This window comes from Chelonia mydas, chromosome 3 (genome assembly GCF_015237465.2).
Source record: "Chelonia mydas isolate rCheMyd1 chromosome 3, rCheMyd1.pri.v2, whole genome shotgun sequence".
Classification (NCBI taxonomy): domain Eukaryota; kingdom Metazoa; phylum Chordata; order Testudines; family Cheloniidae; genus Chelonia; species Chelonia mydas.
In genome coordinates, this window is record NC_057851.1 from 66,721,590 (window position 1) to 66,749,171 (window position 27,582).

At 39.6% G+C, this 27,582-nt stretch overlaps 2 protein-coding genes and 1 long non-coding RNA gene across 16 annotated transcripts in view; 1 reads left to right on the forward strand and 2 right to left on the reverse strand.

Annotated features, from left to right (window-relative positions):
- ANKRD6 (ankyrin repeat domain 6) overlaps positions 1-27,582 on the forward strand; it is a 160,598-nt gene that overhangs the window by 128,774 nt on the left and 4,242 nt on the right. For 5 of the 10 annotated variants that reach the window (XM_027825484.3, XM_037894471.2, XM_037894474.2 and 2 more), the window contains 12 exons: positions 8,481-8,579; positions 11,687-11,785; positions 16,212-16,310; positions 18,243-18,341; positions 20,115-20,213; positions 20,447-20,524; positions 20,820-20,924; positions 21,275-21,412; positions 21,614-21,793; positions 24,169-24,321; positions 24,896-25,009; positions 26,918-27,245. In XM_027825484.3, the coding sequence (XP_027681285.2) occupies positions 8,481-8,579; positions 11,687-11,785; positions 16,212-16,310; positions 18,243-18,341; positions 20,115-20,213; positions 20,447-20,524; positions 20,820-20,924; positions 21,275-21,412; positions 21,614-21,793; positions 24,169-24,321; positions 24,896-25,009; positions 26,918-27,245 (1,591 nt within the window). Of the gene's footprint in view, positions 1-2,786; positions 3,176-8,480; positions 8,580-11,686; positions 11,786-16,211; positions 16,311-18,242; positions 18,342-20,114; positions 20,214-20,446; positions 20,525-20,819; positions 20,925-21,274; positions 21,413-21,613; positions 21,794-24,168; positions 24,322-24,895; positions 25,010-26,917; positions 27,246-27,582 lie in introns of those variants that run through there. The other 5 variants (XM_037894469.2, XM_043542658.1, XM_037894475.2 and 2 more) reach the window with 5 other exon arrangements.
- On the reverse strand, positions 7,102-10,451 carry LOC122464996. Its single transcript, XR_006289488.1, has 2 exons — positions 8,753-10,451; positions 7,102-7,958 (listed from the first exon to the last, which is right to left on the reverse strand). It is a non-coding gene; the product is annotated as an uncharacterized LOC122464996 (long non-coding RNA).
- LYRM2 (LYR motif containing 2) overlaps positions 12,193-27,582 on the reverse strand; it is a 32,089-nt gene continuing 16,699 nt past the window's right edge. The window contains exons 4-5 of one of the 5 annotated variants that reach the window (XR_006289486.1): positions 12,707-15,467; positions 12,193-12,641 (exon numbers count right to left, since the gene is read on the reverse strand). The gene's annotated coding sequence lies outside the window, so the exon portion shown is untranslated. Of the gene's footprint in view, positions 15,468-15,637; positions 16,651-20,364; positions 20,716-23,367; positions 23,571-27,582 lie in introns of those variants that run through there. The other 4 variants (XR_006289485.1, XR_005224644.2, XR_006289487.1 and 1 more) reach the window with 4 other exon arrangements.

Below are 27,582 nucleotides of genomic sequence, written 5' to 3' on the forward strand. Positions count from 1 at the left end.
CCACCTATTCTAACTTTGAAGCATAACAAGTAAAACTGTATCAGAGTCATAGTAAAATTTAGAGTTTTAGATGAGTAGCTTGGTCCTTACTTTCAAGCTGTAGCAGAGCATTAAAAGATGCCTTTCTACTCCAGGCCTGAGTGAGTAGCAATAGAGGATGTTGCCTGCCATTTGGTACATACATGGAAATATGAGCTCATTTGTGCCACACGGAAGTCCCATTGAAACACTTTACGTGATATAATCTGCCAGAAATATTTGCAACAGAGAGGACTTCAAAAGGCAGAAGCTCTTCTCCAGAGAGCATAGGAAAATGAGCAATTGGCCTGAAGTACTGTACAGTACCACAGCAAATTGGCTACCAGTGTAATGCTTGCGGTATGAGTTATTCCCTGTGTCTCATAACCTGGGATGATAAATGAATAGTGTAAGTTATTTGTGATCATCCTTACAATTAGCAAATGATAGTTTTCAAAAAGTAAATCATTGGTATTTCTCAGTTTTTCTGTAAAAACAATGATAATGCTAGAGATGAATGCTAGGGAAAACGTTGCTTAGATGATGAGACATTGGAATTATTTGCATCATCAATTTAGGTCTCTCACTCTAACAAACAAGGAGTTAGGCTGAATTGTTTTTAACAGATTGAAATAAATTTGTCCAGATTCATTGCTGACTCCCGTTAACAGACTGTAATTTTGCCTCTAATTTCTTCTGTGGTGCTCCAACTCAGGATAGGAGTAATGACCCTGCTCCCAGGAGTCTTAACATTGTTACTTGTGTCTCTGACCCAAGAGGTCTATTCTACAAATGCTGCAGCGCTTTGATGAAGATGCTCTAAGCTGATGGGAGAGAGCTTTCCTATCAGTTTAGTTACACCACCTCTATGAGAGGCGGTAGCTACATCGGTGAGGGAATCTCTCCCACTGACATAGTGCTATCTACAGGGTGCGGGGGAGGGCGGAATTTAACGTCAGCGTAACTATGTTGCTCGGGGTGTGGATTTTTCATACCCCTGATCAATGTGGTTATACTGAAGTAAGTGTGTAGTGTAGACCTGACCTGAGTGATGTCCGCATAGTTGCACTATTTAGGTCACTATTTAGTGGTCAGCAAGGCCATGTGCTATGGTGCTTAGAATTCAGGACTAGGCATTAAGGGCCAGATTTTTAAAGGTGTTAGGTGCCTGAATATGCAGATAGGTACCTAGTGTGATTTTTTTCAAAAGCACCTAGGTGCCTAATTCCCGCTGGGTGCTTTTGAAACTCCCGCTACGCACCTATTGGAATCTTTAGGTGCCTAAATATCTTCAAAAATCTCACTGTTAAACAGCTGGGTTCTATTTCTAGCTGTCACTGATAGTGAAACTTAGGATAGTCTCTGGTAGGCTTGTAACCTTGATTTTTCTGCAACCGCTCTTGTACTAAGGGAGTTGCTCTTGAGTCAGTAATTCCATTTCCTAACCTCTCATTACTACAGTTTGCATCTCTGTAAAATAGGGCTAACACCTGCTATACGGATGTATAGGGAGGCTTGATTAATTCATATTTGTCAAGTGTTTTTAGATCCTCCCCATGAATGGTGATGTGCACAGTAAGTGCAGAGTATTGTTGTTATAACAAAATTACAGAAAGTATATAAGTACAGTCAGCTTTCCTGTAAGTAAAGTAACTACTCTGAGAATCCAAGTTATGCCAATTATTTGTTTACCAGGTGGGATTTTTTTGGGGGAAAAAAGAAAATGAACTATTCTCTCAGTGGGACTTGCATTTTTTGAATGCTATTATCACAGAATCTGTGCTATATGTACATCTAACATTGCATTCTGAAGAAACTGATAAAAGTAGGCATGCTGGGAAAATTGTAAATCGGAATTTATCATTACATCAGCCAAAGAGTGAGTCTTACTCCTCTGCAGATATATTCAGTTCATTCACTTTTCCTGTAACTTTCTCCAAGTCCTAGTTCACCACAGTGTGTTGCTGTACCAAGCAATTTTAACTAATTATTAACTAATTTTAATAACAAACTAGAAATGTGGTTATGTTGTAAAGCTTATGTTCATAGAATTGAATTCCATTTTTGGATCCCCTTATATTATACTGGATATCTCCTCTGGATATAACAAGACCATCAAGAATTGTTGCGCATTCTGAGAAGTGCCGTTTTGATTTGTTTCTTAGGGATAAGAGGGAAGGAGAATAAAACTCCCAACTTGGGGATTGTCACAGGACTGCCTGAGATGAAATGTGTTAGCTAAAATATGTCTGTTTTGCTTTCAGATGGTAAAAAAAACCTCCTGCCTATAAATTCCTGTTGTACAATCCATATTTGCACACTTTTTACCTGCATCACACAGAGATGCTACTATTGCTTTTCAGTCACTGTTACTGAGTGTCAGAAACTGAGGAAGAAACCCTTTATTCTGTTGGCATTGATGGATTTCAGCATCAAATATTGTCAATTAACATCCATTTCATTAATATTATTCATAAATATACAGTTGGGTCCAGATTTTTAAATTACACATGGGGGAAATAATCAGATAATTTATTTAAAAAATATTTTTTAAAATGTCTAATTTTCCATTTTTATGCAGAATTATTGTGATTACATGTGCAAATTATCCTCCTGCAACTTTAAAAATCGGATCCATGTTCTATTTCATTTTTTAAAAAGACAGGGGTAATCCAATAACAAAATTTTAATTTTGAGTTGAATATCTATAGCTAATTCATAAATGCAAGGACTAACTTTCCATCTGCCGCATGGCGAATAGAAGTGGATAATTCTAAATGTTGTGGAGAGATTAAAATACTAACTTCATGTTCTGCAGATGAAGTACTTTAAAACACTAAGAGACATGAGAATTAGTTGAAGAATGACCTCCAGTGGCCTGGAGTGGGATTATTATGAATTTCAACCTGTGGAAACCAGCTCTGTAGAGTATGCAACTCCAGGAACTAATTCTTTCCTTCTCCCTGCCAATCCTGCAAACTCTTACTGGAATGCTAATGCAAACTCTGATTGGTCAATGAGTATTCATACAGCACATACTTCAGAAATAGTCAAGGAGAAAGTTGCCCTGGTGAAAGGAATCAAGGAAGAAAAAGATGAGAAAAACCAGAGGAGAAAGGCTAGAAAGGAACCTAGAAGATCAGAAAGAGAGAAGGAGGTTAGAAATCTTGTGCATCAATCTTGCCTTGAGCTTCCCTCTGACATGGCTGCATGTAAAATCTTGGATTGGCAGTTTGGCATGTTAGAGTTCCTAAAATGGTGCATGGTTGCATGGCTGGGTTTCATTCTTGATGCTTTGCATAAAATTATCTACCCCTCGTTTGACATCCCACTGAAAGCTTTCTGACTATCTCAATGGAAATTATGTCATTTAAAAAAAAATGAAACTTTACTTCTGGGAATTCCATGTGAAAATCTAAGTTGAAGAAACTAACACAAATGGGCCATAACCCAAAGTTTAAAATTATTTCAACCAAAATGTAAATATGCAAAGTGCCTTCTGTAGTTCCAATAACTGACTTTTTGATTTCCTTTAGTTATGTTTATACTTTCTTGCCTTGATCATTTCTGCTGGCCTTTTATCACTATTGTCCAAGAGTAATATGCTTATTATTGTGATTTCATGATGATTCTCTCTGTTTAGCAAGGGAGAAGAGAGTAGTAAGTTCACATCAAATGCTTGGAAGCCATGAATGGTTGATTCAACTACTTTAGAATATTGAAATACTCAGATGCTATTCGGAGTACTGTACTCTTACTGATATAATTTTCCCTATTTTAAACCTTCCGATTTTAATTAGCAATATGCTAAAGAAACATTGCTGTTCACTCTTTGATTTCAAAGGTTAACATTTTCCAAACTTAGCAGTTTTGTCTCAGGAGTGAAGATAATTATCTTCCTATTGATTATTTTTTTAATTCAACACTCCCAGGGCAGGATATTTTGTTCACAACAAATAATTTGACCAACTTGGGCAGTGAATGGTGTAAACAACAAGATAGAGTGGTGGGAGGAGGCAACAAGTGAGATTGGAAGGAGTATCCAATCTTTCACCCTTAAAGGAGATGATAGCATTGATGGAGGCAGTAAAGAAGAGAATGTGACTGTTGGGGTTCTGGTAGATAATGGAAGAAGTGAAATGCCTTGATTAGATCATGCTGAAGCACCAGTGGGATTCACAAACTAGGTGAATTCACAAACCTCTCAGCATGCTGGCTGTTCTGAATCCCATTCTTAGGTGCCTAACTCTCCTCTTGCATTGTATAGGGAGCCTGGGTCCCAAACTCAAGGTTATGAATTCCACTAGGAGATGAGGCAGGGGTGATGGATTCTTCCTAAAAGCGAGAGGGGGCCATGAGGCCCCACCCCCTCCATGGCCCTGCCCCTGCCCCTCCTCTTTCCCCTGAGACCCTATCCACCAGCTAAGCAGAAGCTGGGTCAGGGAGCTCGGGCCCCTCCACTTGCCCTGGGTGAAGGGGCCTGAGAGCAGCCCCTGGCCCGTTTCCCTGCTCCCAGGCCCCCATCCAGGGCACATGGAGGATCCACAGCTGCCAGCGCAGCTCTTAGCCTGACCCGGCTCCGGCTTCTGACCTGGGGGCAAGGCCTCAGGAGCTGAAGAGTCACAGCCGGGCCATAGTAAGAGTCACCGGGCAGCTTTGGGGAGCTGCGGACCCTCCACCTGCCCTGGGCGGGGGCCCAAGGAGTGGGGACATGGGCCAGCGGCTGCTTTCGGGCCCCCCCCATCCCAGGCAGGTGGAGGGTCCACAGCTGCCCAGGCTCCCTGTGCCTCTGACCCAAGCCAGGCTCCAGCTTCCAGCCTTGGCAGGGCCTCAGGGGGAAGAGGAGGAGCAGGGGGCCAGGCCCATCCGTCCACTTTCAAAAGTGGGAGGGCCATGGCCCCTTGGCCCCCCCTGTTCTGGGGCCCCTACGGCAAGATGCCTAAAAGTTAGGCCATGTCTATGCAAAAGCGGCACAGCTATGATGTGCTATTGTAGCACTGTAATGTAGATGTTTCCTACATTGTCAGAAGGGATTTCTCCATTGATGTAGTTAATCCACCTCTCTGAGAGGCAGTAGCTAGGTTAATGGAAGAATTGTTCCTCTGACCTACCTGCACCTACGGGTATAGGTTGACCGATGTCACACAGAGTGTGAAATTTTTCACAGCCCTGAGCAATGTAGATAGGTCAATCTAATTTTTAGGTGTAGACCAGGCCTTAGGTGGTACAATGCTCAGTCCCCTTGTGAATCTAGCTCCTAAATGTTTCAGTTCAGGCAAATCTCCTCCATCATCGTGGTAAAGGTCGCACCTGTACAACAGCACTATAATTCTCTTTTTTTCATTTTTACTGATCTTGCAGTCTGCAAACTGCCCCTTGTAAGCAAGTCACTTACAAACAAGATCAAAAAAGTTTGCTTCAGATTTATACACTTAACTGATTGTCTACAAAATCAATATGCACTATAGGTATTGTTTTTCTAACAATTTCCAGAACAGTATCCTGTCACGCATTCTAGAATGCTCACTGTTAAAGGCAGGGCTCGGGCAAGTGCTCTTTGGAGACGAGATATTTTTTAATAAAAGAAAGAGATAGGCAATGTGAAAAATGTAAATGCAGAAAGAGAAATGTGAGTCAGTGATTACACTGCTTTGAAAGCTCAGACTCTGCACTTGCAGAGAGAAGCTGATGCACAAAATAAAAGCAACCAAACAAAAATTTTCAGTTGACCACATAAAGGCATCCTGATATTAGCTTTGTCCTAAAAGACAAAATAGTTTCACTAGAATTCTACAAATGGGGGGAAAGGCAGGTTAAAACAATATATGTAGTCAGTATAATATATATCTTTTAGGTGCTCTATAACTTAAGGAGAAAAGTCTTCTATAATATCAAGGGTCCTGCAAATGGCTGAGAACCTTTGAGTAAAATTAGTCTCTTTGTGCCTTTGAGTAGAATATGATTAGGATCAAAGTGGTAACACAGTTTAATTCAAATCTGAGCACACGTGGCACTTACATTTCCATGATCCAAACTTCAATCAGTGAGCACTCTGTGTTTGGAGAATGCTCTCACTACCTGAAGACAATCTAAGCAAGCTGGCCCATGTTGCCTGGAGGCAGAGTGGGGTGCTTGGAGAATGGCTTGGTCCCAAGCTGGATCAGCTGCTGCAGCCGTGAAAAGTGAGCTTATCTGCTTTTCAGCTATTGGTTTCTTTTTAATTAAAGTGAAATGTTCACAGGAGTAGCTGTTATCTCCCAAAAGCCAGTAAGTTAAATGTCTGTTTAATTAACTGCAATTACTTTAATTGGGTCAGAAGAGAAATAAGAAAAAATAATGTAACAACAAAAATGAATTGAGTTAGCACTATGAGAAGATCCTTATTTAAAGCTACAATGGGTCCACTCCATTCTTGTCTCCCATTTGAACTCTGTCACACAGAATGTTTCAGACCTTTAAGGCAAATGCTGTTTCACTATATACTTCACTGTATACTTTATTATCATGTCTTTCACAGTTTGGGCCTTGTAAATGTGTCATAACAATAGTAAATGATGAATTTCTTTCTATTTTAATGATAGAATAAACTGGTCTGTGCATCATTCATACTACTCAAGTTAATATTATGCTGCATTAGCAATATCGGTGGCAGCCTAGAATGCTGTGACATTGTTGGATCTTCTCACAGACTTCAAGGCCAGAAGGGACCATCATGATCATCTAGTCTGACCACCTGCACATTGCAGGCCACAGAACCTCACCCACCCACTCCTGAAATAGACCCATAACCTCTGGCTGAGTTACTGAAGTCCTCAAATCTTGACTTAAAGACCAAGTTACAGAGAATTCACCATTTACTCTAGTTCAAACCAGCAAGTGATCTGTTCCCCATGCTGCAGAGGAAGGCGAAAACCCCCAGGGTCTTTGCCAATCTGACCTTGGGAAAATTCCTTTCCGATCACAGATGTGGCAGTCAGTTAGACCCTGAACATGTGGTTGCCGCATAATAATAGTTGTCAATAAATACATGACCCATACAATTGTAATGAGATATAGTCTCTTAGAGTTATTTCAGTTTAGGGGTTTTTGATTACTTTTTTTTTATTTTGGCTTTAATTTAAGGAAATATGGAAGAGTTCAGACATATTTAAAATACTCAGTATTACCAACTCTTGCAATACTTGGTGTTTTTCTTAAGGTCTCAGATCCTGGATCCATGTAAATATATGAGAATCTTAGCTTTTGTTTAAAAAAAATTCTAGCTTTCACAGTAGTGGAGAAAAGCTTGAAAACATGAGCCCTGAAGGCACAAAACACAGAAAAGAAATACAATTAACCCAAAATGTATTATTTTAAAAATCAGCCTCATGATTTTAAACCAATTTCATCATTTATTGGAGGCATTTTTGAATGCTTAGGGTTGGCAATACTGCTGTAAAAATTAATAATGTCTTCAATCTCACTAGAAAAAAACAGCCCCCTTAAGAATAATTTATAACTCACTTGCCAGTTGTCTAGCACCCTCTGTACGGGAACAAACTATTCAATTATTCAACTACCCCAATTATATTCAGTTATCTGGATCTAAATACTTGCAGTCAAGTATGACAAAAACATGGCAATCTTCACTTTTTAGTGTTTTATTATAGTCTGTCATTATCTGGTTACTGATTGTATCAGACAAGTCATTTTTGTGATTATTACTTCTCGCTGTCTCCAGACTTTCCTTTTCTGTACACATTCCACATTTCTTCTATTCATTTGTTTTGGCAAACACCATGTAGGTGAGCTGGACTGTACAGGATTCCCAGTCTGGGAAGCGAAAGGCTCTGACTGGTAATCAGAACCAGGTCTCCTGTATGGTACTGTGGAACGTCTTTTCTCTCTCCCTGTGTGGCTGAGATCATGGAATTTGTTTCAGCACCACAGACTCAAAATAGCTGCAGAAAATGAACAAACAAGCACAAAGATAAGATCTTGGAAGACTGATGTAATGAGATACAACTAAGAGATCTTAATTCTATGCCCTTTTCTTCCCTAGATATTGTTGGTCCCTGGAAGTATGGAACCAAAATTAATGTTAAACTGGCTATCTAGTAATGCTGTAATAATTTTTAAATTAGGTGCTAAGTAACCCCCATATTGCATCTGGGATAGTCTTCTGGTGAGAAGTTGCAACAATGAGCTGTAGGTGTTTTCAGGAATTAAAGATAGTAAACTGTTAGTCTGCAATAGTAAACCATATAATGGTTCCATTACTCTTGGAAACCTTAATGATTGTAGTTTATTGGTATTGCTTTCAACAATAGCCAGTATTTGAATGGTATGTGTGATGTAAATATAGTTACAGTATATGGAATGTGTGTATGATATCTGTATAAAGTATGTGTATGTGTATATTTATATGGATTCAAAATTAGATGGGACAGGCACTGATTAAAATAAATGGCTTCTTTTTACAGGGTGATCAGACAGCCTTGCACCGGGCTACTGTTGTAGGAAATACAGATGTAATAGCAACTCTCATTCAAGAGGGTTGCGCTTTGGACAGACAAGACAAGGTAATGAGAAGACCTGTTGGATAATAACTGCACTAGACTGTAATATTATCATTCTTTGGAATATGCTGTTTAGAATTTATACTCTGGAGTAAACCATTTAATTTGAATTTAATAGCAATTATGCAGATAAGAAACCCCACTTCCCTTTGGAAGTATACTCCTGTTTTACTTACATTTGACATAAGTAGATCATCTCTGAGCCAGGAGTCTGACTTTCTCCTCATGATGCTGATTGTTGGCAATATGATAAAGACCACAGGCTTCAAAGGAAACATTGGGAATCAGCCAGCTAGTGAGGCAGCGTGTAGTGCTACTAAGAAAACTTAGTTCAGTGGAGGCTGAGCAGTGCTGTTTGTTAAGCAAAGATACGAACTGAATGTCTGTGAAAGAACCATGTTGATACCTCTTCAGAAGTATCATTAGTTAGGGAGGGAATCATTTCTTTGTCATTTGCAACCGGAAGTCATTTACCTGATATAATCAGAGATGCTTCTGCCCAACTAAGTAATATATATGTGGCCAGACAGGGCAATAAAAAGTGCTGGTTGCTTAGCAACATAATGTACCACTACCCAGTCAAGTTGACTCCCAATATATTTCTAGACTGATCAAACAGAGAATCAAGTTAAATAAGTACCCTGGGGGCAACAATACATAGGGTAGTGCTGCAATATTGATTCTCTAGGAAGTGCTTTGGACTGTAGAGAAAACATGAGCTAAGTAGGTCTATACGCGAAAGCTCATATTCTACTTCAGATTTTATTTAATCCACATTTTAGATAAGGCTATTAATAAAAGCCAATATCTACTAATCACACACTCACACACACACACTCTCTCTCTCTTTCTCTGCTTAGGTCAGAAGCTGAGTTCTAGGCTGTACATTTTAGAGGGAGACATCCAAAACTATAAAGCAAAAGCCTTCCATGGGGTTTGCTTTACTAGCCACCTGTATGAGGTTTCAGGAGAGTCTTCTCCCCAGCCCTTGAACTTCCTTGGTGTCTGCAGACCCAGCACCAAAATGAAAGCAAAAAGTCTGACAGGACCCTTACCCCTCTCCGGGATGGTATTTGGATACCCTTTTCACCCCCAGATCTTATTTTTTGCCTTCAGTCCTGTAGCACAAATGTATGTGCCCTGGTGAGAATTCACTGCATTTCTCAACTATGCACAGTGTAAAAACCCATTGCCATGTACGCATGGGGAAGGAAAGCAAGCCAAAATAGGGAAAGAATGGGTTAAAGAATATTTAGATAAATTATATATATTCAAGTCAGCAGGCCTGGTGAAATTCATCCTAAGGTACTTAAGGAAATAGCTGAGGCAATCTCAGAACCACTAGCGATTATCTTTGAGAACTCATGGAGGATATCTGAGGTCCAAGAGGACTGGAGAAGAGGAAACATAGTACCTAAGTTCCCCTAGCATTTAAAAGGGAAACAAAGAGGACCCAAGGAATCACAGACCAGTCAGCCTAGCTTTGATACCTGGAACGATACTGAAAAAAATTGTTAACCAATTTGAAAGCAAAGGATAGAGGATAATAGGGTTTAAGGAACAGTTATCTGGTTTGCTGTCAGACTGGGAGAGTGTATCTATTGGGCTGCATAGGGGCCAGTTCTGGGTCTGGTACTAATCAATATTTTCATTAATGACTTGAATAATGAAGGAGAGAGTGTGCTTATAAAATCTGCAGATGAGACCAAGATGGGAGGGGTAGAAAGCATTTTGGAGCAGAGGATTAGAATTGAAAACAACCTTGACAAATTGGAGAATTGGTCTGAATTCAACAAGATTAAATTAAATAAAGACAAGTGCAAAGTACTACACATAAGAATGAAAAACAACTACAAAATGGGGAATAACTGGCTAAGCAGCAGTACTGCCTGAAAAGGACCTAGGGGGTTACAGTGGATCACAAATTCAATATGAGTCAACAGTGTGATGCAGTTGCAAAAAAGAGGCTAAAACCATTCCGGGGTGTATTAACAAGAGTGTTGTATGTAAGACATGGGAGATAATAGTCCTACTCTACTCAGCACTGGTGAGGCCTCATGTGGAGTACTGTGTGCCATACTTTAAGATAGATGTGGACAAACTGGAGAGAATCTAGAGAACAAGAACAATGATAAAAGGTTTAGCAACCTGACCTATGAGGAAAGGTTAAAAAAACTGGGCATGTTTAGCCTTGAGAAAAGACTGAGGGGGGGACCTAATAACAGTCTTCAGCTATTTTAAGGGCTGGTATAGAAATGATGGTGATCAATTGTTCTCAATCTGCACTGAAGGGAGGACAAGAAGTAATGGACTTAGTATGCAGCAAGGATGATTTAGCTTAGATATTAGGAAAAACGTTCTAACTACAAAGTGCTGGAACAGGCTTCCAAGGGAGGTTGTGCAATTTCCATCATTGGAGGCTTTTAACAGATTGCACAACCTGTCACGGATGGTCTAGGCTTTCTTGGTCCTGTCTCAGTGTAGTGGGTTGGACTAGAGAACCTCTCAAGGTCCCTTCCAGCCCAGCATTTCTATGATTCTATATAAACACCACCACAGTCATCAGTTAAATCATACTGTATGGAACTTCACAGAGAATTCCCATCACCTTTTGTTCCAAATACAGGTCACTAAAGGACAATTCTTGATTAGCTGTTACTATCTTTAGGGCTTATATTCTTTCTGCGACAGCCACTGGAAGACAAGTCAATCACAAACACGTGAACAGGTCTAATTCTAACTGTTGAAAAGTAAACCATCTACATCATAGGCTGCAATTCCCACCGTCTCTTGCAGACGAAAGGATGCCAACAAAGAAAAGCAATGGAGCACATACTGCACACATGTCAGTATAATGTTATGCTTGGTTAGGAACTCAGGGGTTGGTGAAGTAGAGGCAGGGAGGGTTGAAAGTAGGAGGATGCCCATGGAAGTTGTTTAAGCCTAGCTCTAGCATACATATGCCTATCCCCAAACAGAATTAGATAGCAAGAAAAGGGAAATGATTTTTCATGCCCAAAGAGGGGTACAGCACTTAATTCTGAATGTAACATTCCTATATGTGTGGACACAACACCCTAAACTGCTGCTCTTGTGTGTGTGCTCTTCAGGATGGGAATACAGCGCTTCATGAAGCATGTTGGCATGGATTCAGTCAGTCTGCCAAACTGCTCGTTAAAGCAGGCGCTAATGTTCTTGCCAGAAACAAGGTGAGATGCATGTAGAAAGAGCTTTCAGTGCCAATGTAAAATGGCTGTTTCTCATTGGTGGTGATTTCTGGTAATGGCATTTCTCAACAGGTGGTGGTCTAGTTCCTCGTGGGATATCTCATTCTCTTTGAATTAATTATGCCTGGATGATTCCACTGCAACCATGAGGAAATTTTGTATTGTGACAGCTGAAACAGGAGGAGCTCAGTAATACTTTGAATGATACATTAATTATGGCTGAAGAACACTGGAATTCTTAGAGAAACCTCTGCTGTGTCCTAATTTATATTGAGTGGATTCATTGTGATGGGCATGATTAAAATGAATATTAATTGAACTAATAGGGAAATAGCATTAAAATCCAATATATCAGAAGTTACAGTCAAATGAATGCATAAACCACAAAAGAAGGAAAACCGTATATCTTTTGTTACAATGTTTCCATTAATGTACCAGGATTTAGTCTTGTTAAAAATTTGTGAGGAACTCCAAGTGTCTCTCTCTTTCTATTATAATATCTTATGAGCAATTCAGGAGAACTGAATATATGACCCACCAGAACTGCAAACAAGATATTTTATAACACAAACATAGAGTACCAAGTGAGCACTGTAAAATTATATCATAAATTGGTGCAATATACCGTGGCATAAACAATTTTGCTAAGATCAAAATGAAATACCCTTGGGAGATTTTTTTCCCACTCACTAGTCAAAAGGTTAATGGAATAATCTGAAAACCAGCAAGGGGCAATATACGCTAAATTAAGGTTGGAAATGTTCAGCCAGTTGAGCAGTCAGATTTCATGGACATCACTATGTGTTGTTACAGGCAACAGGAATGTAGAGCTTCTATACTTGGTGCCACAAGTCCTCCTTTTCTTTTTGCGAATACAGATTAACACAGCGGCTACTCTGAAACCTTATTTTACCTTGTAATTTTCCTTTAAAAAATGTTCCATACAATTTCAGTAAACATGTCTATAAAACTATGAAATAAGCCAACAGTTCAAAAGAACTACAGTTGATAAAACTAAACTATACAATGAATACTAACAGAGAGAAGAAAAGAGAGGAAAGGACACATGGGTATGAGTAAAACTACATACTATATTGACATAGGACAGGAACAGCCCCCATATGCAATCAGACTGTTTATGGTTACTTTGTAAACAAAATAATTTTATAATGCTGTTTCACTTGATTTATAGTATCCCTTCTTTTAGACTTTGAGTTTGATTTCCAGATGCTCATATTTATGAATATTAGACATTCTTTAGATAACTCACATAGTTACAAATATCAGGGAATAGAACTTTTTCCAACATCCAGAACCATGGAAGAGTGAGTGAGTGTGTGTGTTAACAATATAAGAATTGCTGCTCTGTTTACGTGGGTGCCATGTGCATTAGAAGATTTTAACTAAAAGGATGAATGCTGCATAAAAGCTATGAATGATGCATAAACTGTAAGACATTCTGAGACAGACCTCTCTTAAAAAGTGTATGAATACAGTAGACTGGCAAAGGCACGCTGTTAGAACCCAAAGCGTAGCATGTCAGTGTTCAAACATGCACATGCCCTGCTTCTGTTTCCAATGGTAATGAAGAATTTTCCTAACTTTACTTAACAATTCAATCTTATTTTCACTTAATCAAAGCTGGCTTCTTTGGATGCTTCTCAACTTCTTATGCTTCTGAAGATTCAACACAGTGATTCAAACAGCGTGACAAAATACAAAGCATAGCAGCAGTCAGGGTTTAGGCTCTGACAAGGTCCTGTTATAAACATTTTTCTACTAGGAAAAATCAGATTGCCTAAAATAGCCAGGACAACCTGACAAATGATAATTACTTATTGCCAGTCTACAAGCTGCTGACCTACACCTGAGAATCCGGGGTGTCTTACTGAATGACACATTACCCTGTGGAGGAGAATGGATTTGCCCTCTAGACTCAGTTAATTTATACAAGCTACCAAACAGCAGAAGAAATAGATTATTTGCCTACCCAGACTGCTACTTTATTTAATTCCTTCTCATGGTTAATTTCAGTTCATGTTGCATTTCAGGATAAGAGCATGTGACTAATTATATATGCGTTCTCCCTATGGTACAGGATTGAACACAACTGCCATCCACTGATATTGGATATAGAGAGACAATGATTAGAGGCTAGCTTTCATTTCCAGCCTTAAGTCAGTCCACCCAAGATTTTAAGTGCAGGTCAGGTTCAGATCAACAGCTTGCATTTGAGGGGAGAGACAATAACATACATACAACACAAGTGATTTCTGAAAATACTCCTTTCTTGATCCAAAATGTTAGGACAGACATATTTTCTTGTCTGGCAACCAAATTTGAGAGTCAGGTTGCCGTCTTCAGACAAGTTGGCTTAACAAAAAATCCTGAGTCTGATAAACATTATTCTGTGAGATCAGTACTAGCGTTTTTACATTCGTGAAAAGTCTGTACCTTTCCAGTCATATTTAGGAGGCTGGGAAATCAGAGGTGTCTTTTTCCAAATCAGTACAACTTGAGTCCAGTTCCTGTCACTAAAGTCAATGGGAGTTTTGCCATTCAGTAGGAGCAGGAGCCAGGTCCACTCTTTGAGCTCTAAGTTCCCTGTACTTCCTCTGTAATTTTTGTGAATTTCTACCAAAGTGCTGCAGCCTCATTTCTCTGCCTTGCTGCTCGAATTTACACTTCTAACAGCTAATAATGAAAGAACTGTACAGGCTCTTCAGAGAATAACCCAAGGGAAAAAATCTCTTCATTTAACTTTGTTCAGAGAAAAAAAAATCTGTAATGCCTGCTACAGTTCAGAGACTTGTATTCAGAACTGCATTACACAGTAATGTTGAATCAAAGACTTAAGACTCCTCTAAGAATTCTTCCAATTCAAAATGTGAACCAAGCGATGACTGGTGTTTGAGCAGTAGGTGAGACATGAAAAAGAGGATAATTGGGAGAATGAAAAAGAAGCAGGGAGCCTGATAATGCCTAAAACCCTTTTACTTGAGCTGATCACATTTTCAGATCCAAGCAAACCTATTGCAGGCTCAACGACAAAGATCAACAAAACAAATATTCTAAGGACTTGTCTACATGTGTGTGTGGGTGTGTGCTTTTGGATTAAGTTTGTGCACATTAACAGCTGTGGAATAACTATTCCGAAATAATTGTATCCATACGGCTTTTACTACACACTTCCCTCTTAATCAGTGTGCACACGCAGCACTGACTTCTTTTGAAATAAGCTCTCAACATATCAGGCAAGTATCCCATGGTGCTTTTTCCCACTGCTGGTCTCTATGTATTCTGGGATTTTTTGATGGTGCACTATGGGATACCCTACCTGAAGCCACTAGAATTCTGTGACTTGGGGTTCACAGCAGCAGATTTCCAGGATTCCTTTCCTCGTCTCCCATGGTTCATGTCTTTTGCAAGTCAGCCCATTTTCACACTGCTGTCAGCCAGCATGGAGTGAAGCAATGTAGTCAGGGATACCATCGGAGGGACTGAAAAATTAATCTAGAATGCAGATGTGTCCACACAAACCTTCTTCTGCACTAACTTACTTCAAAATGAACTCAAGCCATTTTCAAAGTGGATTGTCCAATTTACACTAACTGGCCAGTTAATTTGAAAGAAGAATTGTGTCATGTGAACAGAGCCCATTTTATTGAAAAAACAAGCAAAAAAATTGCAGTTAGTATGAAATAACCCTGCCTCACTGGTGTAGACAAGCCCTAAATTCTCAGGCCAACAAAACCCCTCAGCCCTTCAGAAGAATAAACGCACAAACTTTTCCACATGTGAACTTCCACCAACAAAACTCATCTTTGCTTTTCGCTGGACCCTTAGTAACTCACCAAGTTCTTTTCCTATTTCTGCCTGAAGACTTTCATGCATTGTAAATATACAAGCTCTCTACAGCCTAAAACCATCACTCTGCCCCCATTATCTATACATGTGCTGATTTCCATAACTACCCTAATAGACTGGAAATAGCTTTGACCCTTGATTACCTAACAGACCACAGGAATTCAAACATACTTTCGTTCAGGAATTAAAGTACAAAGCCATGGAGCAGCATGTTTCTTTGTGCAAAGAAACAGGAATTACATTTATAAGACAAATGTAACCATGTGCATATTTACTCACACTGTACCCACAAACACGCACATATATGCATATGTGAGCTGACAGCCCCTCCAGGTGTAAACAGGAGAGCCGGGCATTCCATGAGGGATCCCGGGGTCTAGAATTCACTTCCACCTTTGTTTTGTCAGAGCACAAATGTGGAGACCTTCAATGAGACACACATTGTTTACTGAGATGGGGTGGTAGTGTTTGCTTGCTTTGTTTTTTGACTTATGTCCATTTTCTAAAGATGGCTTTTGTATTTTTCTGTCTCTTTCCTAAGGCAGGTAACACACCTCTGCACTTGGCCTGCCAAAATAGCCATTCCCAAAGTACTCGTGTTTTGTTACTTGGAGGATCTCAGGCAGATCTCAAAAATAATGTAAGCTTAAAAAATAAATTTTTTAAAATGATTATTCTGCTTCAGCTTGTGGAAATACAGCTTTCAAAATATCAAACTTTGCCTTTCTGTTTGTTATGAGGGCTGGGAGGAAAATAACAACTAAGTGACTAAACAGTGGGGTTTTAAAATGTTTTGTGATAAGACTAATGAAGGTGTTACTTATAACCGTTTTGAAGTAAAATTAAAGATGTATACATTGTTTTCTGCTGTTACATGCACCTGAACACAAGCTATCCTTGGTTGCTCATTTTGAAGACAGAGAATCATAGAATATCAGGGTTGGAAGGGACCTCTGGAGGTCATCTAGTCCAACCCCCTGCTCAAAGCAGGACCGATCCCCAATTAAATCATCCCAGCCAGGGCTTTGTCAAGCCTGACCTTAAAAACTTCTAAGGAAGGAGATTCCACCACCTCCCTAGGTAACGCATTCCAGTGTTTCACCACCCTCCTAGTGAAAAAGTTTTTCCTAATATCCAACCTAAATCTCCCCCACTGCAACTTGAGACCATTACTCCTTGTCCTGTCATCCGCTACCACTGAGAATAGTCTAGATCCATCCTCTTTGCCCCACCCGAATACTGTAATAGAAGTCTGCAGGTGGAGTCCTCCCCTGTGTTTGAAAAGTGGAAATCTTTAGAGGGTTCTGTAAAAGTCCAAGGAAATTCTTCAGAGACACTCCTTGGGAGGGGGGGCTCGTCTATCAAACCAAAGAACTTCACATGGTTTTGAATTTTCAAACTGCTTTCCTCCCTTTATTGGGGATCTGGCATAAAACAGGAACAAAACAAAACAAAAATTGGAGCCAGATATACCTGAGTTTAAACATAGCAAAGCCTGCAAAAGAGCACTGTACTCTGCTTGAGGCCTTGTGTTTTGCATCCATTATAGAATTTCCAGCCCATGTCCAAGAACTTTGTGAATTGTGTGTGTCTATATTGGTGACCCTGTTGTAGAAGGTCATACGAGTCCCATTTTAATTATGTTGAGATACTATAAAAAGTTCACATTAGTTTTGATTTCAGTAGAACCAACCAACTCATCTAGCACATATGCAATAAAAAGGCAACACAGAAATAGAAAGGGGCATTTCCTTGCCTTGACTGGAATTCACACCCCCGCTCTGGATATTGCTAAATCTTTCCAGCCATGATTATTCATTCTTTACCAAATAGCATGTGGTGTATTAGAACTGGCTTTTCAAAAAAGTCCCTAGGATATGCTACTTCCTGACCCCTCCTACCAGGCATAATTTCTCCACCACCTCTCCATCCACTTCCTCTACTAAGTAATTTTAGCATTGTGTGAAGCAAATGTTTTCCCCATTTGTTTCAGGTTGATAATGGTGTAGTGCTTGAGATGTGTTGAAGGTCTAGGGCAGTCAATACCCTTTCCAAGTTAACAGTGCTGGGGGGAGTGGATCAGCATTTATGTCGCATTCCCCATCAGTACCCAGCCTGAGCCAGAGAAGCTAATGATTCAACCAGTGGACCAAATTCGGTGATGAATCCTGGTCACATGCCACCTGAGGCATATTGCACATATGCTAAGAAGAAGTTAACAGTGCTGGCTATATATAAGGAACATAGGGCCAGAGCCTCAATGGAGCTACGACAGTTTATACCAGCTGAAAATCTAGTCCATAGCTTCCTTGAGATACATCCTCTGCACTTCCCCATTGTACAGTAACAGAAACAGTTGCTTGGTTTCAGTGGCTTTCCATACAAATTCAGAGGTAAAAATATAAAGCAGCTAAGCCATTTGATCCCAAAAAACAATTAAATAAAGATGCTTCTATGTCATTCACCACATCTCCAGTTCAGTGTTAATTAGCTTACTTCATCCCCAAACACCCTGACAAGCATTAGCTTTTCTATTGCAACTACATGCTTAGAGCTTTATTTCTGTTTGCAGGCAGGAGATACCTGTTTGCACGTTGCTGCTCGTTATAATCACTTGCCCATCATTAGGGTACTCCTCAGTGCTTTCTGTTCTGTCCATGAAAAGAACCAGGTCAGTGCATGAACTATTCACTGCAGCCAGGCACCCTTTTTATAAGGCTAATAACTGAAATGAGGGACCATTGATCACATATAGGGCCCACTGTAAATACTCCCTTTTAATGTTCATTTCACTGTAATCTAAAGATACCTGGGCTTTCTAAGAATAGCCTTAAAGAAATGGGGTGCCTGTGGTTTGTTATCATTTCAGAACATGTTGCTGCATTTACATTTCTAATTTATAACATTTTCTATTTATTATGCTATATAGAAATATATTTCTGTTTTTTTTTAAAATGGGAAACAGGAGTGAACTGGTGGTTAGAGCAGATTGTGATCACTAAGAGTGATCACATTGGGCAAGACACTTCACCTCTTTGTGCCTCAGTTTACTCCCCGGTAAAGGAGGGATCATAATATTACCTGCCTCACAGAAGTGTAGTGAGGCAGAACTGATTAATGTTTGTAAGGCGACTTATGATGCTACATAAATTACATTTTTATTAACATTTTGTGGTATATTCTCTATTTGTCCAGTCCTTATTGCTTTAGTGGGAAGCAAAAACATGGAAAATTCAAGGAAAACTTGTGTTAAGTACAAAGGAATGATTAAGCTACATGAGGATTAACCATCCAAGTTTATTTTACAGGGGAAACAAGTGAATGCTGCCCCAACTGAACAGCTTAGCTGGGTGGTACAACAGAATGGATTAGTGCATTTAAAAAAAATGTACTAAATCTGCTAAGGAAAATAAATTATATGGTACTTTACAAACTAATGTTACTGAGACACTTTCCGTATAGGCATAGTGCAGGATCATACTTATGTCTTCTGATTTGTATGTACAATGTTGTTTTTCAAATGGAAAATATTACAGCAAATTGAATGGGTTTCAGCCAAATTAAATTGGCTATGCAATTTCATACATTAATATGCAGTATTGTTTAGGGGGATGAATTTAGTTGCTTATGAGTTACTGAGTGATGATATTGACTAGGATTAGCATGGTACAAGCAGAAACCATTCTGCCTGTACTCCACAATATTACCCAGACAGCCTAAAACTGACCTGTAACATATCTGTCTTCAGTCCCAGATTCTCCTAAATTGTTGCTGGCAAACATATGTTATCTGTGTTGCATGTGTTCAGTGGTACCAAAGTTGTTTTTCATTTGTACTTGCAATACATGTCCAAAGGTGAAGTGAATGCTCTAGTGCTCTGACCATGTATATATTGTGTAGTCACTTAGGTTGCTATGTTCTAAGAGTTGTTTTAAGAAACATCAACATATCAAGTAAAAAACAAACTGTCTTGTTGCAGTTTATCTAAGATCATTTTTCAGCTTGTCAAGCTCAAGAAGTGGCTTGTATGTTCATAACACCAGGGCATCGAAGTCCAGATAATCAAACCTATAAAACTGTCACAGAGATGAGGATACACTATAACATTCTGCCCTCAGCAATGTTGCACCCCTGCATTTGAGGACAGATTTGGGCCAAGCGCTTTTGGATCTCCAACATAATTTTCCTCTGTGAGCATATTCACATGGATCAGTTAATTTAATAGGAATATGGCTAATCCCAACTCTAGCTGCCTTCCTCAAAATGATGTGATTTAGCCCAAATCTTAGTCTGCCTCTCTGTTGATCAGCCCTTATTAAAGTTCAGTTCATGTAACTACATTTGGACCTATTGAACCATAAAGGGGCACAAAGAAACTGGAAATGCAGTACATACAAATCAAAGATATCTGCTAGCATGTTGTATTCTACTTTGTAAATTTCAGGCTGGAGATACTGCACTTCATGTAGCTGCTGCTTTAAATCATAAAAAGGTGGTCAAACTCTTACTGGAAGCAGGGGCTGATGGGTCAATTGTCAACAATGTAAGTACAGGTAGAATTACTTTGATTCTTTATCATAATGTTTCAAAGATATTTTCTGCAGATTTTTCAAATGTTGGCTGATAATATTTAGACATTACCTGTTAAGTAAATTAAAATGCTTGATTATTTTATACAAACACACACACAACTCTTTGACTTTAGAGGAGATATTTCAGAAATTTATTTTTTTGATGCTAGTTGAAGGAAATAATGTATTTTTTTTTTCTTTTCAGGCAGGTCAGACTCCTCTAGAGGTTGCTAGACAGCACGATAATCCTGACGTTGCTCTTCTCCTTGTTAAGGCACCACAGGTACATTATAAATGTCTTTATTAGTAACAAACCCCAAAGCACCCTTTCGCAGGAATGTTCTTGGATAGCTCCTGGAGCGCACACACAGCTGCAGTTGGGTTCCAGTGTTGCTAGGGTTCCACCGCCTTAAATGCCCACTTGTGCACTGATGTGCAGGGCAAATTAGAAGAATGTGTCCCCCTAAAAAGGCTCTGTGGGATAGCAAATAAATAAGCTTGTCTCATTACCCAGTTTTTGTAATAGGACAGAGGAAAAAGTGATGATGTTATTGATTGGAAATGCCTCCTTGCTTCAGGTCTTACGCTTTAACCGTGGAAGAAGCCTTAGAAAGAAGAGAGAAAAACTCAAGGAGGAAAGACGAGCTCAGTCTGTACCAAGAGATGAGGTGGTGCAGAGTAAGGTACAGCCAAGCATTTCCAGCTTAATGTGTTAAAAGGCAGGGAAGTCTGACCTAGCGATTACAATAAAATCCTTCAGTACTGAATTCACCTTTTGTGTAGCTGTGCAGCAGGCACCTGGAGAAACACACAGGTCCCTGACTGCAACCAATCCTATATGAGTTTCCAGCTTTATAATTCTTAGGGATGCTCAGAGCAAGGTATACTGTTAACCTGGCCAGCGCAGTGCATCTTGCATTGCTGTTGAAGACCCTCTGGTGGTGATTCTCTATGCACTACTGTGCAAAACAACTTAAAATTAGGGATGTAGCAAAGACAAGCCCTCACAACTCCCTGTCTCTGTTTTAAATAGGGCAGTGTGTCAGCTGCTGAGGATACTCACAGCAGTGACCAGGTGCCTCAGAAGAAAGGAGATCTGAAAGATGAACCACGGTCAACTTCACCAGAGCCCAAAGGAAAGAATGCCAAAAAGAAAAAGCCCAGAGAAAAGGTACCAATAAATTTAAAGTAACAGAGAGGGACTACTGTTAAACAATACAGAGTTCCCATCTCCTAGCAAAAGGGTAAGTACACCATCTCTCCAGCCTTCCGGTCTGAGACAGGAGTCAGCTAATTTTCTCAGATTCCAAGCAGCAGTCATTTATTGGGTTGGTTTTTTTTTGTAAATTGGGGAATGTTGTGTGTGTTTCAGATTTCAGCACTCTCAGACCCTGCTTCACCAGCTGACCAGCAGACACTCCCTGGTCCGCAGCAGAGCTTACCTAAGCATCGTAGAAGTAAACATCGTTGCTCATCTCCACCACCCCCACATGAGTTCAGAGCCTACCAGCTTTACACACTGTATCGTGGAAAGGATGGTAAAGTAATGCAGGTAAACAAGCTATCACAATCAAAAATCAGTGAAGTACAAGTGCCAACTGGGATTTGAGCACAGTTAGGAAATGAAACAGAGATGGCCTCTGACTATGTTTTCAAGGGTATTATGTTGTTAATTCTTCAGTTTGTTGTATGGGATTCACCGGTATTTTAGAATGAAGCCTGGCAACAGTAAGTTGGTTTTATGCATACCATGTGGTGTATGTTTAAGAGGTTTTGATAAATGAAGCATTTTCTATTTGTAGACAAGGTGCACACAATGATTGAAAATGACACTAGAACCTTGCAAGTTTCCACTTTGGAATGTTATTACCTATTTCCAGCAGGAAAAGCTAGAAGCTTTATAAATGAAAAGAAATGCACAATCTCTGCTCTGAAGAGTTTACAGTCCAAACAGAAAGCCTGAATACGTGCAATACCTTTATGTTTCAGTTTCTTCTCTTTACTAAATTGTGTCTGTTGGAGTTCAAGAATTACTAGAGGCTGGGTTTAACATACTATTGCCCCTTTTTGACCTGTAAGGTTAGCCAAAATTCAGGGTCTTGCAAGCTGTTTCCCTAAGAAGAAATTGATGTCAGGTATTTCTTTGATACAATCCTGCTTACTTACAAATAATGAACAAAGACCTTTCTCTGTGAACACAAGAAGAATTAAACAGGCTTGCTGCTTGCTTGTGTCTCCTTCTGTGGTGTTTCTCCTACTTTCTCAGACATGTCCCTCTACTAAAACAATATGCAGCAAAGCCCCTGAACCCATCTAGTTCTAATTCCTGAACAGCCTCCTATGTGGTTTGGTGTTGGGTAGAAGCTCCTATTGTTTCAGCTACTTGGTTCCATAAAGATGCTTTAATAGCTTCTTTACAACTATCTTAAATGAAGGGTGATGGTTATGCCCCTCCCCAATTTCACTGAGATTTAACTCAACCCATATGAAATAGAGCAGATTGGTTAGTGAACAGGGAACACCAAACCACATAAACTCACTGCACTTCAGACACTGTAATTTGCTAATCTCGTGAATATGCAATGGATATTCCACCCATGTGTTTGACTTAGTATAGTTCCCCTAAATGTGAATCTGCAAATATTCACTTAAAGCCATTTTTAGAACAACACAAAAGCATGCAATAAATTATCAAGTGATTCCCCTATTGAAATGTAAGCGACTTTGATCTGATGGGTCTATTCCATCTAACTACTGCTGCTTTTATGCATTTTGTACCAAGACACATTCAGGAAAGCAGTACTTCCCATCTCTGAATCTGAACATAAACCTTTATTCTCCCTTGCTGCACTTGGGGAATCGTATATATCAGAAGGTAGGATGGAATTTAACGGAAACTGAAGAGCATCTATTGCAGACCTCATATACTCTGTTGCCATGACGGCCAGAGGCCTCAAGAAGTAGAAACTTTGGAGGAAGGATTGGAAAATTCCAGAGGCGAGCACAATGAGGACTATTCTGATGTTAGATGTGGGATTCAAGAAAGAAACCTGAGGCAGAATTGTTATTTTATTTATTTAATTATTTCTATGGTAGTGCCCAGGAAGAGCTGGGCAATTTCTATACATTCAATAAGGGATGGTTCCTGCTGCCCCAAGAATCCCTCAGTCTAAGGACAGAGGTAGGGAAAGGTTAAGGGGGAAAGGAACAAGAAGTAAGGATCTGCATACATGTCAGTTACATTTACTTATAGGCAGCATGGCATGAGTGGGGCTTTGAGAGACTTACATTTGGACATAGCAGGGTTCTTGCCGATGAGCTCAGGGAGGCTGCAAGGAAGAAGGCAAAGAGATGTGTGTGTGAGAAGTTGCCAGCAGACAGGTGAGGATGAGAGGAATGCTAGTGCAGCGAAGGGGGTTATGCAATGATATATATGGGATTTTAAATTGCAATTGAAGGAAACTGAGCAAAATGTTCAGGTTAAAGAAAAGTCAGAAGCCAAAACAAATCAGTTTTATAGCATCAAAAGCAAAAGAACACCCCAAAACAAACAACTCCCCTCCCCAATTTTACAGCGTCGTTAAGAATCATAACGTTAGGTCTCAGGCCCCAATCCTGCAATTGGATTTGCAAGATGGATCCTTGTTACCCATCTGGAGTCTCAGTGAAGTCAACAGTGCTCCATGCAGATCAGATTGCAGAACCCCAGCCTAAATCACTCCCAAACAAAATATACTTCATATATTTGTTTCCTTCTTCATGCAGGCCATGAGAGGTTATCAGGACAGTAATACAGTACCAAAGCAGATTAGCTAGGGTGGCAGGAAGTTCAATTATAGAAGAAGTAGTGAAAATTTACTGACTGTTTGAGTGTTAGTAGGACAGAGGGATAAAATCAAGCTATTTTGCTATTCCTTGTGCTCTCAGGCCCCAATAAATGGATGTCGTTGTGAGCCACTGATTAATAAACTGGAGAATCAGCTGGAGGCAACCGTGGAGGAGATAAAAGCTGAGTTTGGGACAGTGCAGGATAAGATGAATATCAAGCTGGGCCAGATGGAAAACAAAACTCAACATCAAGTAAGAAAATGGTCCAGGAATATGCTATTAATGTTAGAAACATGATTAAGTCTCAGTAAATATTTTCATTTTCATTGTGTGTGTGTGTGTGTGTGTGTGTATATATATATGTATATATAAATAAATCTAATTCACACCTGTGACCTTTAAACTATGATGTTCCACTGGAAGATCTATTGTTACAAGCCAGAGTCCTGAGAAGAATAATAGTTAAAATAAACTGTACAGGTGACCTTCTGTGCTCACTTTGCATAGTGAATCAGAACTGGTTAGCTTCACTTTTAGGGTCTGATAGACTAAAGACAATGCTGCAGCTGTTGGGATTCAATGAAGGGAATGTTTAAAATTATCATGCTTTAAATTTCAGTGAAAACAAGTTTTTAATTACTTTTAATTGTACAGCTTCGTGAGTGCCCCTTCCCCATCCCCCTTCTTGTAAGCAAGTTCTAATACTAGTTGATACTGTTCCTAGAAATGAAGGGTGAGAGTCAAAAGATTCATGATAATTTATCAGATGTACACTGATTTTTTCCTAACGTGGTCTTTTGAACTGAGCTTTTGTGTTCTACCACAGCTCCGTGTTTTAGATAAGTTAATGGCTGAGAGGCTGTCTGCAGAGAGAAGAGAGTGCCTTCATCGCCTTCAACAGCAAGCTGAACTCGAAAAAACTGAGGGAGAGAAACGGCAGGTATGGGAGGAACAACTGTTCCACACAATTAACATAAATAAATAGCAGTAAGGGATGGATTAGTTGAAAGTTTGGTTCCAGTAAGCAGTGAAAGGTCTGGATGCTTATCTGACCCTCTGAAATATTTGAAGTGGACTTTAAAAGGTTATTTTGGTGGGGCTGGGGAGTTTCCAGAAGTCAGGAAGGTAAAATCTGGTCTGAACTCTGACAACTTAGGGTTGGGTGTATGGAAACTTTTAACAAAGACTTCTTTTCCTTAAAATAATCACTAGAAGTTTTAACAACACACAACATTTTGAAAATTTGACTCAAGAACATCCCTTTCAACTTTTACTCTCTTGATCCTGGTGGTCATTTTATTAGTTCTTCTGTCACCAGAGTGTCTTTTGGATAGACCAACCGTGATTTTTTAATGTACAATTTTTTTAAAAGGAATTTTAAACCTGCTTTCTACAACCTAAAAAGGATACTCTACTTTTTCCTCCTTAGGTGATCTTTTCACTGTACGCTGAGACGATCCCCTTCCTCAAACACTCTTTTCCTTGATCTATCTCTGCCCTCTTCCTCTGAAAAACACTTTCATGGAGAGAGGCAGAAGACTGCAGTCCCTTCCCTGTAGCATTATGGCAATACCACACTTTTCCCAATTTGAGCATTGCTGCAAATAAGCCACTATTACTTAGATTTATTTCTTTAACAGAATACTGGAACAGATATTGTTGTCCTCTAGCAGATACCCATCTGCTGTTTTGAATCCATCTCTTGGGTACAAACTCCCCACAAACATGCTAGTAAAGTTCTACTTGCACACTCATCCAGGGCTAGTAACTCTCTTTTGATAGGGAAGTAAAAACTAGGTATTTTCATTATGAAAGACCCAGTAAGAGTAGAGAAATACATTTCATACCTGTACTGGTAGATTTTCATGACACAACTTTGCAAAGCTGCCATAAACAAGAATAGGGGCGTAATATTAAAATAACTACTGCCCAGATATGCCTATGGAGACAGGGATGATCATTTAATCTGTTGATCTCTCTCTCTCATCCCCAAAACCACTTTATCCAGAGGACGTACTTCTGAGGCAGAAACAACAATTAGAGCTGCCCAAAGCTTTATAGCAAGAGGCCTGGGTATCAAACTGTCTTCTCTACCTGCTGGTCTCTGAGCCTTCTCCATGAAGACTGAAGAAACCTCAGTCTTCTAATACTCCAAAAGAAAGAGTGATCCATAACAGGCAATCTCCTATCTGAATTATACTTAACAAGCATAATATATATTCTTGTTCTATTAGGGCCTGATTCAATCAGTGGAAAGACTCCCATTGAATTCAATATATTTTGGCTTAGACCCTTAGTAAACTGTTTGGGTAAGGACATGTTATTTGCATGGCACAAAGTCACAGTGCCACATAAATAACAGGCAAACTGAAGTATACAGGGACTGTTCTTTCTATATAATTCAGTTCTTACTGAATTTTTAAAATGTTCATCAGCAAATGCCCTCTAATACTAAGCATTTTTGTAACCTGAAAACCAGCAGTTGATTGTAAGTGACCGTGTTATCTGTTCTTCTAGCACAAAAACAAGAGAAGCACAGAAATCAGAGGTGGCACCATTGTCCCCAAAAACCCAATAGTGTTTGATCTGGACTTTTTTCTCCTAAAATCTGTTAGCTCTAATCACTGTCTTGCTGAACTGTAACATCTGTGTATAAATGTTGTTTATGCCACTAGAAAATTACCATTTACTGTGATGTGTAGTGATTATCAGCGAGGGCTGCTGTTGTAAACAGTAACTTTACTATGGCACAGGCACATTATAGCGAGCTCCATCGTAGATGGACTGAAGATTGTACCTGGAGTAATACATACTGACTTAAAATCTGCCAAACCTTTTTCTTTCACAGATTTCCTTGGTGGATGAATTGAAAACCTGGTGCATGTTAAAGATTCAGAATCTGGAGATGAAGCTTTCTGGAGATTCTAGATCTTCAAGACCAAAATCAACTCTGTCCACTTGTGAGTCCCTCACTGAGACCCTGGATACAGAGAACCTCCATAGTGCCAAGGACTGTAAAACCAACCAGAGCCCACTACAGTCAGAGGACTCACAGCAGCATTCCTATATCACACTTCAAAATAGTCTCTCAGAAGACATGGGAAGGAGTAGAGTCCAGACATCAGAACAAAGCTTTGGAACGCATTATTTTGCTGTTGAACAAGACACTGCATCAGGTATAATCCTGTTAGACATTTAGCTGTAGTTTTCAAAGGCATGTGCTGATTCACAGGGGAATAAAAATGTCAAGATTACTTAACTTCAGTGGTATGTTTTCCTTCCAGTCATCAATACCCCTCTTCCCCCATCTCCATACATTCTGGATAAAACATGTTGCCTCCTTCAAGGCAACCACTAAAGTTTCAGGGCTTAGTTGGCAGGAATTTACCTTATCTTATTATATTTTTCTTGGCAAATCCTCAGCTGGTGAAAATAGATGTAGTTTCTACCACTTTCAGGGACAGTGGAGGGCTGGGTTTTCTCCCAACCCAGGGTCTTACATGTAAGAGTGCA